Consider the following 13491-nt stretch of genomic DNA (forward strand, 5'->3'; position numbering starts at 1 on the left):
GTGTTGGAGGGAAGATGCCAGAGAAGAAGGGTAACAAGAGCCAGGCATGGTCACAGAGAGCAGCCACAGGGCTGAAACTCCGACTCATCAGGGAGTTGTATCTTGCAGAGAAGCAACTGGAGTTTCTGCACACTGTGCTCAGAGTGGGGTCAGCCAGACAACATCATGCCAAGCTCTCTGCTCAGCAGCAGGTCTATGGGCAAACTTCTTGTTCCTCTAAAATGTCTGTTCCTGGGCTGGAGGTATAACTCAATGATAGAGTATTGCCTGGATGTGCAAAGCCCTGGATTCAAACCCCAGAATGGAGGAGTCTCTTCATAAATAATAAGAGGCATGACAACGATGCCTGTTTCTATGATGTGAGAGTGAAACCACCAATGTAAGAGTGAGAAGGCTTAGCAGATAAGCACACCATGCATGATGAGCTGTGTTTAATTCCTGGAACCCTGAATGACAGGAGAAAATTGACTCCTAGAAGTTGTTCTCCAATGCCTATGTGTGTGTGTCACACACACACACACACACACACACACAAAATAATAATAATAATAATAATAATGAACAAGTACTTTTTTGTTTTTTTTTTATTTTTTTTATTTAATTTTATATAACAAAGTCCAATTAAATGAAAACAAACATTTATACACAATATTTGGGAATTTGGGCGTCGTTCTTTCCAAACTACTTCCTGCTGGAGCTGTCATGGGGGATTCAAAGAAGATTCAGAAATCCTGGCTGTAGTCTGTCAGGCTGCTTTGTCCAGCTGTTTTGAATGTAGGATCACCTGGTACTCTGTTTCAGGCGGTCTGGCGTGATCAAACCACATTAGTCTGGAAGGAATCCACATCTTTTTATTTTCTGTGGAAACAAAAATAGAAATACTTTTCCCCAGTAACTTGTTCTTCAACTTAAATTTTGGAGTCAAAGCTTTTTTTTTTTTTTTTTTTTTTTTTTTATTATTTTACATGTCGATCCCAGTTCCCTCTCCCTCCCTCCCTCCCTCCCCTCCAGCCCTCCCTCCCTCCTTCCTTCCCTCCCTTTTGCCCTCTCTGCCCTCTCACATGCACTCTAAACACCCTCCCCTCCCAACCCCCCACCACAATTCCATATGTAGGGGAATGCCATCCAGTTGGGGTCATGTAGATCTGACAGGTCCTGTGAAGTAGGGACTAGGGCTTCTCTCCTATCTCTAGAATAAGGCAGTTATCCCTCCATGGGGCATATGTTTGCAAAGTCCTTTTGTGCACCAGGGATACATCCTGGCTCCACTGTCTGAGGTCTCTTAGACTGCTCAGACCTTCTGGCTGAGACCCATATTCAGGGGGGGTCCGAGTCAATCCCCTGTTGGCTTCCCAGCTATCAGTCTAGTGGCCCTTAGCTCCTCCTTGTTCAGGTAAGCTGTCTCTATGTACTTCTACCGCATGGTCTTGTCCTCTCCATCTGCTTCTGGGTTCTAGATGAACAAGTACTTTTAAAACAACATGCAAAGTTCTATATCTACAGCTACGCAGTCATTGTTGGCTGGCTTTTTCCTCCCTGAGAATCATAAGCTTAGGCCAGCAGAATAGAGATTTGAAGGAGTCAAAGGATTGGTAACCACATGGTCACCCAGATTTCCTGTAGGCACATGGGATGTGGGGCCAATAGCAAAACAGACTATTCTAGACCCCACAGCTGGTGGTGAGGAGCTGTTAATAACACTGTCTGCCTCCGCCACACTGTGGATGGTGCTGTGCCAGCTTGTAATGGCACAGCTGAGGCAGGCTTAAGAGGGCAGGAGGAGGCAAAGGCTACCCACTGTCAGTGACTGTGATCCTGTATGAAGCTGGAAGCTGTGAGGTTTTGATCAGCAGATGTCTGAGAAAGCCATGTGTCCAGCAGAAGCAAGTGAGGATGGGCTGGTGGACACAGAACGTCCTTGGAATTTAGTGTTGTGTGTCAACACTTCCTAAAAGACAGGAACTCAACACTAGCTTTTTGTGCAATTAATTATTTAAAAAAAAACTCACTGTAAGAACACAGCTGTTCCAAGTTTCTCTTATAAGAATTTAATTGGTATGTAATAGCATAGTTAATTAAATACAAATCAATAGTTTAAAACAACTAATTGATACTAATATGAATGGGTGAAAACTTGGTTCTAATATAATTAACTCATATTAAATTAGCTAAGAAATAACAATTATGTCTTTACAACAATGTAAAGTTTATGGTTCTTTAATAAACTTAGATTAGCAAGCAATGAGACTCAAAAATTATGAAACAGGTATTACTGGCCTATTAAACATTTATTATGTGTCCTAGAAGGCTGGGGCCAGGCATTTAGTCAGTATAAATAAGGCTTCCTGAATCTCCTCCTCGGGTCTCTTTATTATGGGAGTTGATCAGAAAACAGGGATCTTTGCTGATTTATGGGTGTCCTAATTGCATGTGATATGAGTAATTATACTGAAATAGCACCAGGTAGAAGTGAGGCAGGATGCTGGAATTTAGCTGAATGGAGAAAAAAATTTCCAAACCCAAGACCTGCAATTCTGCAAATTGACAAGGCATCCAGGGACAGAATGGCTGTTGATGGCTACAGATGGCAGTCACCTGTGAGAGCCCACTGGACACACCATGAGGACAGCCCCAGGACCAATTGCAGCCTTTCGGGGCCTTTTATGAGGGCAGTTCTTGCATCTCCCAGTTCTCCTCTCTTGACTCTTCCTCCAGCAAGGTCCATGCTCAAGTGGGAATGACATGATGTCACCTTGTGACACTATCTTACTGAACTTTTACCTGTTTTTGATTTTCTCGTACCATTCACAAGTGAGAGCTGCACATTTAGAACCCCAAAATCCAACATGGGAAATGCTCCAATATCTGAAAATTCATGTCCAGAAAGCTTATGATGTCAGAGCATTTCAGGCTTGGGGCTTCATATTAAAGATGTTCAAATGGGTGAAGACTATACAAATACTCTCTAAACCAGAAATTTCCAAAATCTGAAGCACTTCTGGCCCCACACATTTGGATAATGGATATTCAACCTATTTATGCCTGTGTAAACAAATTGGATAATTGGATAATTATTTTGCTTGGATAGGAAGCTTGCCATGTGTATGGTGGCCTCTAAATGTTTGTGGGGTGGATATTATCCCATCAATTTTTGTTAGTATGTGCTGGCTATGGCAGGTAGGATTTTTCCTCACAAGGCTCTCACGCTCGCAGCTGAATATGGCTGATTAAAAGTGTCTTTCTTCAGACCAGAACCCCTGCTCAAATTATTACCTGGGCCTTTTTCATGTGGTGACTTGATGCCCACAGTGCACCATCACTGCTCTGTAACACAGTCAGCTCCCTTCATGGTCTTATCAAATCTGAAACAGACATAACAGCCCTTTGATATTTCCAATGAAAGACACTATGGCCGTCTTAGTCTCCTTTCTTAAGCTCAGCACTCCTTTAGTTCCAAGGTCTCATCCAAAAACCTCAAACTTACTAATTTCTCCATGTTTCTGGGACTTCTAGGTGCTATGTCTCCCTGCAATGGGGTCTTTCTAACTCCCTTCAACTTTTCCAGTCATCTGGAACCTGATGGTTCATCACATGCATTTGGTGAAGTCACATTTCCATTTTCCTGTATGTAAGGGAAGAGGAGGTCCTTGACCTCCAGTCCTGACTGATATTTACCTCATCAGACCCATTCTTTTCAGGCGCTTCATTCTCCCCCACTTTTTACCTTATGTTGGCTTTTTGGATTTTCACATAAACTATGAAAGGGAGATATTAAGAGAAGTGATTTATAGATGGAAAATGTAACAGAAGCTCGGGGAGCCCACAGGACAGTTTGCTGCCGAGTGCTACCTCACAGTATCAGCCAGCTCTGCTCATTCAGAAGCATCAGGACCTCCCAGCAACTCCAACTAGGTCCAGCTGGCACTTCCTCCATATGGTCCGAGGCACCATCTGGGGAATTCAGGCTATTTTCAGCCATTCTGCTGCTCTCTGTGTTGAAGTGGCAACGATCTACAGGCATGTGTGTCCCCTTTGAGAAACCTTTGTGTCCTTCTACCTGTTTCCAGATCTCTACTGTGCTCAGAGAACAAGAAGGAGCAGCAGATGGGAAAACATCGTTTCTCACCTGGAGCGTGGCAGGACTCTCCTAGCCCTTCTCTCTCTCCTCTGGGCTTATCTCTTCCTCATGTCATCCACACTGGGTTAACGTCCTCTGTAGTCAGTGCATGAGGGCCTCCCTTCTGCAGTTTAGCCATTCTAAGGGCTCCCTGCACCCTGAAGAGAAAGGTACAGACTCCAGGGAGGCTCCCCAGCTGCCCCAGGGTCTCACTTCTGCCTGCTTAGCCTCCCTATCTCCCTCTACTCCTGAAGTCTTCACAGTTGCCCACCAGCAATTCTCTAGTTTCTATTTGGTAAAATGTAGAAACACGCTGGAGCCAAACCGTTTCAGAAGGGAAAATGCTAATCTCTTGCTTTCAGTTTTCTTTACTAGGATACATTAATTGTACAAGGTCATGAGTTTCATTATGATATTTTCATGCACATATATAACACACCTTGAAATTTTCTCATTGCCCTCTTTTGCACCCTCCCTCCATACCTTGATCACCTTCCTCTTCCCAATAATCCACCTTCTGCTTTCTTGTCTTTTTTTTTTAAAGACTAGATTCTGCACATAAAAGAAAACATGATATTTACCTTCCTGAGTCTAGCTTATTTCACTTAATGTAATGATCCCCAGCTCAACTGTTTTTTCCCACAAGTGACACAATTTCATTCTTTTTTATGGCTGAATAAAATTTCATTGTGTGTGTGACATATTTTCTTCATCCAGTCATCTGTTGATGGCCATCTCAGATGACTTTATGGCTTGGCTATTGGGTGAGAATGTCTTTGTGGCCTGCTGACTTAGACTCCTTCAGGTACAGTCCCAGGAGTAGCACAGCTGGAAAATCTGGCATTTCTCCTCTTAAACATTAGAAGCCTCCATCATGATTTCCCTAATGAATGCCCTAGCTTGTATCCCTACCAACAGTGTATCAAGGTTAGAAAATGCTAGTCTTCAGTGACTGAATGAGATAGTGACTATGACAACATGGCCAAAAACCAGTAATCCACAAATGGGAACTTTTGTCTTTATATCATCCAGTTACAGTGAGGAAGAAAGCTGGGAACAGAAGTCCTCCTATAAACAGCCATACACTCACATTCTGAAGAACCTCAGAAATGGGAAGGGCAGGAGCTACTTCCTGTCATTTGTCCCTGTTCTATTTGGAGTTACTTGAGGACTCATTAGTCTCTAGATGGGGAATAACAAGTGGAAAGCAAAATTCTTACAGCATTCCAGACTGCCTATGAATGCTCCTAGGCACATAGACATAGAGCAGCCATCTCCCCCTATTGTCCTCCTGCCCATTGTGTTTTATGCCCATCAACCCTACTGTCCAATTGCAGCACTCCTGACCAATGCTCTCCCATCTTTTGGGGGCCCAGTGAGCAGCCATGTGACACTCTTCTCTAAATGTAGCTATGTAATCAAATGAAGGAGATGAAGAGAGTACCAGATCCTGGAAATAGCCAAGTTCCACTGTAAAGCCAGCTCTTCCTCTTCCTGTCTGTATAAGTTAGCTAGTGCTGCTATAACAAAGTGTCACACAGTGGGTGACTGATCCTGAAAAGATGCATCCCCTTACAATTCCAAAGGCTAGGAACACAAGACCAAGATGTCACTGGGCTTGAGTCCTTCTGAAAGCTATCAGAGAAGAACTTGTTAAAGATCTTTCTCCCTCTGTGTTAGATATGGCCATCTTCATGTTCATGTGTCATTCTCCCGCCCTCCCGCCTCCTGCCCCACCCCTTATATGTTTCTTTCAACTTCCCCTTTTATAAGGACACCAGTGGTATTGTGCTAGGGCCAATCCTAATGACCTCATTTTAACTCAACCACTCTTCAAAGTCCAAGTTTCTACATAAGATCACAGAGGGATGAGGGCTTTGGTGGGGGTCGGGGAGTAGGTAGAATGGGATTATGAGATATGAATAGGAGAGAGTAGACCCAATTCATCTCTGGTATCCTCTGGTCTGTTTTGACTTGAAGCATCCACAGTCATGGTATCCCTAAGAACTAACCCTGAAACCAGCCCTGAGTTCTAGGGTGAGAACCGACAGCAGCTAGGTCTTTGGCCCTGAAGTATCATCTTCGTTTTCTAAGCCTTGGTTTCTAAACTCAAAATGGAGGAAAATGATTTCCACCTTGCTTACTTCACCAAGCTGCTGTGAGCATCTAATGAGATAGTAAATAAGACAGCATTGTGGAAAAAATAAGTGTGCTACAAATGGGATGTCATGGTGGTGAGAATAAAGGATCCAGAGGCTAGAAAGAGCCCCACCCACAGCCTCTGAGCTGGAGAAGCCCGCTCCATTTATAAAGCCATCCTTTTTATTCCTCCCTGGAGAAAACCCCCACAGTGTTCCCTACTTGTGGAACAGTTCCGTGTTTGGATGAATTACAAGTTTCATTCACTCTGCAAGCATCCCAACCTAACCTAAATGCATCCTGCTACATATAAGCTCGTTCTACTTAGGTCAGGGAGAACTGCTCGCTCCACCCCTAACATTTCTGAATTCATGCTTTCTTTAACTCAGCCATCATCTGTCCCAGAACTTGCCTTGGTAGTAGGGGCTCAGGGCTGGAAAAGGAACTCTGATCTTTCTGTTACTCACAATCCATAGCCACAACATTCCCAGGGTTCCAAACATCCCTTCTCCTTAAGAAGCATCCCTGTCCTGACACCTGTTTCTGTGCACATAGCATTGATTAAGCCTTTGTCCCCCTCAGACAGTGCCCTTACAACCCAACTACACATGCCTTTAAAGTTTACTATGAACAGCCTTTTAAAGCCGAGGCTCCGTTCATTTATTTTCCGTGAGGCCTTTGGGGAATCTGTATGGTTCTGCCTCTGATGAAGCCAAAGCTGACATCCTATTTGAAGAAGACCCCCATCTCTTGGGTTTCAAAACTAACACCTGTGATTTCACTCTACTGTGTATCTCAGAGACAAGAAAGGGGGCTGGCTGGTGGATGGACTACCTCACAAAGAGAGATTCGTGATCTCTCTGTAGTATGATATTGTATTCTCCCCTAATAGCCTTGGCTGGTTGTTGTTTGTTTGTTTGTTTGTTTGTTTTGTTTTTTGTCTTGGATGTTTCACCAAGCCCACATGACTTCCTGCTTCCTCCCTGGTCCATGTATGGTCAGCATTCCTGACAATGCTCTCCTCTCCAGAGGAGCACTCACATTCTCCTGTCTCATCCACTTCTGTCCCTGCTGTGGATTTGGTGTGTTCTAATTTGACTCCACAAATCTCTCCAGAGGGCATCCCAAATTTTGCACGTAACAAGCTAGCTAATCCTCACTTCAGTAGTCCTCCAGCTCACTGGTTCTCAAAGGGATCCCAGTGGCTTCTCCCCACTTCTCAGCAAAGACGCATCTAGAAAGCCCTCTCACTTAATAAATTTCTACAGTGTGCTTATTAGCGCCTTGTAATGTAGCCGCCTAAATAATTAAGACTAACCCACACGTGTCAAATTAAATGAGGCAAATACATTGAGAAATTACCTCATCCTCAATTTCTTTTATTAATCAGAGCTTTTTTAAAAAAAATATTTCCCTGCTCATTTACAAAAATCAAATACAGTCAGAGAGAGTCACACTTATAACTGTATGAGAGCTCAGCCTCTCCTGTGTCGCTCATTTGGGAGGTATTCTAGTATATGACACATAAAATAAGTTAGGTGCATTGTAGAGACAGACCCTGTGAACAATCAAATATGACAGTTCATTCGTACTCCAGTCTTTAGAACTGTTCCCACACCTGAGAGTGTGGGAAGCTGCCCAGAAGACAGGAAACATTAGCCCAATCCTTCCAACATCTTCCCTCCTTTACCAATACACCCTAGGGTCCGTCTTAGGCTCAATCTAGTAGCCATGCTCCCTTTTCCATTGGAAGCCACCGCTCCTGCACTTTAGGTAGGTATAAGTCGATGATAAATATCATAGGAACCAACACCAATCATATCTTTCTTTGCCTACCATTCTAATGGCCTGCTTAAGTCTTCCTATTGGCAGCACCTGGACTTTAGATGCACACTCAGGCAAAAAGCTATTGTTCACTAAATCTAGAAGCCTACTCACACCCTGTACTTCCACTGGCCCCCTCTCTGCATGCTACATTCCTGCCTTTTAGAGATGGCTATTAGAAGGAATCCACAAATATAGTAAGTAAACATCAAAGGGGCTTTGATCCACACGGCCCCCGACAGAACAGGAACCCCTGAAGAAAGGGCCAAGGCCTTGGATGGGAGAACTTAATGTGTCAATTTGGGTGCCTGAGATGTGAAGCTGTTTGAAGTGAGGGTGGTTTGGCTGCGCCTTCAGATGAGTGAGTGAGTGTGCAGGGGAAAGGAAGGGAAGGGAGCCTTTGGAAACAGCACCCTAGGATCTGCCTCTCTGCTCTTCACTGATAGTCAATAAAACCCTTTAAAGAATCAGGAGATCAAAGCTGGTGACCTCCCTGGGCTGTGGCATCCTACCGCTATCTGCCAAGCTTTGTTTTCCCTAGGGCATGAGCCTCTAAGCTGGGCTTACCTGTCTCGGGGGCCCTGCACTCCTTTCTTTTCATCCTGTTGTCTTCAGAGGCTGGACCTAAGCAGCAGCAGATAGATGCAAAGCAACCTGGGCAGAGGCAGGAGGAGGAATCACCCCACTCTGCCTATTCGCTGATGGCCAAGGACACATCCATGCCATGGACAAGTGTGACACCACTCAGTAGGAGCCTCCTCTGAGAACCTAGGTGGAAGCAGCCATGTAGCAGGAGACCTGGCAAGATTCTGTGGGAATGTGGCTGCAGTCTTGCGCTCTCTAGAACAATATCAGGTGCCCATTTGCACAGTTTAGGGCACAGTTTTTGCACAGTTTATCACATTTGTAAGGCTTCTGAACAAGTAGATAGAGATGAGGAGTCAGAAGCATCAAAGGCAATCCTCAACAGCGTTGATTCCCCCACCCCACCTCCATCTGTGTCACATGAACAGCAATGACCCATCCACATACCACAAAGCATTGTGGTGGGAGTCGGAAACTAAAGTGCATGTGAAATTGTTTCAGAATTCATAAAGAACCCAAGACAAGTCATGACTAAAAGTCAAATACCAGAGTGTATAACTTGACTTCTAGTGAGTCAGATGTACTCAAGTCCAATACTCATACACAATAGAAATATTTATAAAAATGCTCTGCAAAAGGTAATGTCCGGCATTTGCTACCCAAAGTTGCTTTTCTTCTGGTCCTTCGGGGAATATCAACCATACTGTGAGTCCTTGTGTCTCAGCACTGCTGACCCCTGTGCTCTAAGTCTACACTTTCCAAGTTATAGATGATGTTGCTGAAGAGTGACTGCCTATAGGAATACATGAGAATAAGCAACTGCAGAACCCCACCCTTCCAGAAGGTTGAGTACATCTTGTCTAGCCCTCATCTGCATGTCTTCTGTACTCCCATTATTCATCTTGGGTCAACCATTGTGTCTGCTACTGCTGTCCCACTCTGAACACTACCAGGGGCTCTTGTTCAGCTAGTCTGTCCACGTCTCAAAGTAACTTGATCATGGTCCCCAATCCTAGACTATAAGAACCCAGAGTAATAGTTATAAGAATGGATTCTGGAGCCTAACTTTGAAACCTTGACTCCAGAACCTGCTAAGTCTACTTATCTCATACATCTGTAAATGAAGGTTGAAGAAAATGGAAAGAACAATGCTCTATGCCTCATATGATTCTGGAAAGATGTAGCTATTGACTCTATGTTATGTCTGGGATGTACGTGCTATAGAAATGTTTGCTAAATAAGCAGCCCTGCTTATCCACAGCCCCCTGCTAGGAAGTCTCCTCACATCTGACCCATTCCCAACTCACCCATCTATGTTGTCCTTCCAGAGCTTGGCCTCCAGAAGAGAGGATGCTGTCTGGTGCTGGGCTACATGGCCAAAGACAAGTTTCGGAGAATGAATGAAGGTGAGTGAGAACCTCCCTTCCCTTTGTGGGTATGCCTGCAACCTGGACAAGGAGCACATGACAGCTCAGGGAGGGGAGTTGGAGGTTCGGCTTGATCTTCACGGTGCTCTTGGCACAGGCGAGAACAGCTGGTGCCAAAGCATAGGATGCTGGAGCAGTGCTTCTTTTGCTGTCTCCTCTTTCCCCCATGTATCCCTTACTTCTCTTTTTCTCTCTTCCCTGCCTTTGCTCTTCTACCCACTTGTCCAGCCCAGAAAAAAAATCTGCTTCTGTCATCATCTAATGCAAAGTTCTCCTTCCTTCTCTTGAATCATTTCTACTTCTTGAATTGACAGCACCTTATAGGACAATCAGGAGAATCCTAAAGAACACAGCAGCATTATACTCCAGCGCCTGCCCTTAGAGACCTGCCTACCTTCTCAACTCCACAGGCTGAATTCTGTCTCCTACCCTGGGGTAGTTCCACCTTCTGCAAGCACTGGGCCTTTCCTGAAGCTCACCTGTCTCCCAAAGGACTTGGGGGAAGTTATTGACTTTGGCATGGGGGCTGGCATATGAGACTATCACTGTCACTTATGGGTCTGCTGTAATAAAGAGCCAATCCTCTCCATCCCCAGCCATCTGTCTCCATGCAGCTAATAGCCCTCTTCATCAGATGCCACAGACTGTTTGTCAGGGTTCAAAAGCAGATAGACAATGGCCAGGGGTGCCATTTATTCATTAAACTCAGACAAATGGATCCTTGGTTTCTTCTCTGCAGTCCAGCTTGCTATGAGCTGCCCCTGCCCCATCAGGTCTCAGAGCTCCTGTAGCTTCCTTCCCATTCCAAGCAAAAGAGAGGCAGAACACCTCTATCATCTGGCCATGGATTACACTGTACACAGCCCAGTGCCTTCTCCTTGCATTCAACAGCTGCCTTTCCTCCCAACCCACCATCCATGACACTCATGCCTCTGTATGTGGCCCAGACCAGAACCCTAGCTGGCCGTGTGCCTCTCGCCAAATGCATCAGGATGGCAGTCTGCTAGAAGTTAGGTCAGCTTCGGTAAGCCTAGGAAGCTCTTATCTCCTACTTTCACTGCCTCCCTGCTCATGAAAGCAGCAGCTTCCAGAAGCCACTTATCATCTGTAGGAGCCCCATGGCTGAGCACAGCCAGGGGTTGGGGCTGCATATTTTGTGGCAAGGCCATCAGTCTTTTTTCATTGACTTTTTTTCTTTCTCATCACCCTCTCTGTTCTCAACACTGAGGTCCAGAAGAGAGTGGGAGGTAGTAACTTCTAATTTGTGGGAACTGACAGCATGACTCTGTCCGTGGTGCTGAATAGACATGTTCTCTTGCTGGGGATGCTCATTACAGAAACAAAGGCTGGGTGCTTAGGGATTGAGCTGGGGAGGGGGGACTGGATTGCATTTGAATCTTGAAGCTCCAGGTATCTGACCCCAGCTTCTAAGTGGCCAAGAGAATGAAGGCAGGGTTGTTGAGCAAGCCGAGCCAAGATGTGTGATGAGTTACAAGTCTCAATTAACAAAATCGAGACAAGCTAGAGGAAGCCCACACAGTGTGGTAGGACAAGTCATATGCAGCGTATTAATTAGTTCTTATTCTGGAAGGGTCCAAGTTACAATGGGAAGTGGGGAGAGGCATCTGCTTCCAGGTCAGACAGCCTTGTTTTGCCAAGTGCCAGACGGCACTTTTTTTTCTCTCTCTCTCTTCTAAAATTCATGTGTTTTTAAGGAAGCAAAAGAGAGGTATGTTCTGCTTGAATCTCATAAAACTCCAGTCCATTTGCAGATAAGAAAAGCATCTGCAAACACAGGGACTGTTTATGGTTTATAATTATCCCATAGCAATACTCAAAATAATTATAACTCCTACATGTTAATAATTAAACAGGAATAGCAGCCATGACATCAGTCAAGCAATGGAATTTTTGGCCCATGCCACACAACACACCTTGGTATGATTTGAACAACTGGTAAAATAGTCAAAAAAAAACAATTATTATTTTTCTCCAAGTGGTCAGAATTCATGAGCTATTGGGACAATTAGCTGTTTCTTCCATTAGAGATAAAGTGAGGATTGCTTTATTTCCATTTCAGAATAAATATAAAAGCTTTGCTTGTGCTGTATTAAAACATATTTGTTTTGTTTAACAGCATCTAATAAGGTGTCTGTCACCCAGGGAGAAGTGATTCCCCTGTTTCATTTGTTTCCCTGTTAATTTCATATCTCCTTTTATTTTATTTTCTCTCCACCACCACCCCCTCCTCCTTACTACATTCCAAAATATAACAAACATTTGAGAAGGAGCAAGAGAAAAGTAATGAATGAGCAAGAGCTTTAGAGATCTGGGGCCTGTCGTAAGTTAGAGTAATCGCAATCGGTGCTGTTAAGCTACACAAAGCAATAAAAAGAAAATGCTATTCAAAGATCATTTAAGAAAGCATGAGATAGTCAATGAGAGAGTTGCTCTATTTGGGAGCGCTTAATAGCTTCTTGGAGAAAATCTGTAGCATTTGCAGGAATGGGGGGGAGGATTAGTAAATGTTGGGGGAGAGACTTATTTCCTGTTTGGACTCAAAAATCTGGGCATCCAATAGGGCTCTAGACAAAAATCAACTAAGGGCAGACAAGGATGGAAGGGATAAAGATGGGTTAGGTCCAGAATGTCAGAGTTTTCTGATGTCTTCCAGTGATTAAGAACTTGGTGCTTTAAAGGAACTGTTGGAAGGAGGCTGGTTATTTATTCATCAAACATTCATTGAAAACCATAAAAATGATACCAATTTTTCATAATAAGTGTCAGCTCCATTGTGAGCACTGGAGCTGTTAAAGTGAATAAGACGCAGTCCCTGCCCACAAGGACCCCGCAGTAAAATCACAAGGCATGTCTCCCTAAAAAACATGTCTACGAGAAGCACCTGCTCACACCTCACCTAAATCAGATCCCCTTTCCCTCAGCGCATATGCTCCACCTGGCCACCAGTCTGTTTGCTTTGCAGTATGTATCACAATTTGTGATGGTGCATTAGCTTCCTATTTGTGTACTGTGGGCCCCACCTGTTGGAGAGGGAAGACCTCACTTCCATCTTTTCACTTCCTTGGAACGTAGCTCAATGACACACACTTGGGGGGATCACTTATGTTAAATTACCTAGGTAAATGTTTAATAGAGGCTGTGAGCCTCAAAAGTCGCCTGCAGGTACCAGTTGGCTCCATACTGGAATGTGCCCACACAGGTACACTTTCTGCACCAAGGTGTTCTCTGGAGCTGCAGAAAGAGGCAGATGACAAACTTCCAGGATATTCAGAATCCCAAGGTGTGACCACTTCTCATAGCTCAGTGAAGCGAAAGCAGCAAGGCCACCCTCCCAGCACTGTGCCATCTTCCCAGAGCCACTCAGTGAGCAGCACAGCA

The 13491-nt window shown here is 44.5% G+C and overlaps 1 protein-coding gene across 4 annotated transcripts in view; it reads left to right on the forward strand.

The window, feature by feature from the left end:
- Positions 1 to 13491, forward strand: part of Kirrel3 (kirre like nephrin family adhesion molecule 3) — a 553509-nt gene that overhangs the window by 416807 nt on the left and 123211 nt on the right. For all 4 annotated transcript variants that reach the window (XM_051197044.1, XM_051197046.1, XM_051197045.1 and 1 more), the window contains exon 2: positions 9994 to 10071. In XM_051197044.1, coding sequence (XP_051053001.1) covers positions 9994 to 10071 — 78 coding nt within the window. The remainder of the gene's footprint in view (positions 1 to 9993; positions 10072 to 13491) is intronic.

The sequence above is a fragment of the Phodopus roborovskii genome, unplaced genomic scaffold (assembly GCF_943737965.1).
Source record: "Phodopus roborovskii unplaced genomic scaffold, PHOROB, whole genome shotgun sequence".
NCBI classification, from domain to species: Eukaryota; Metazoa; Chordata; class Mammalia; order Rodentia; family Cricetidae; genus Phodopus; species Phodopus roborovskii.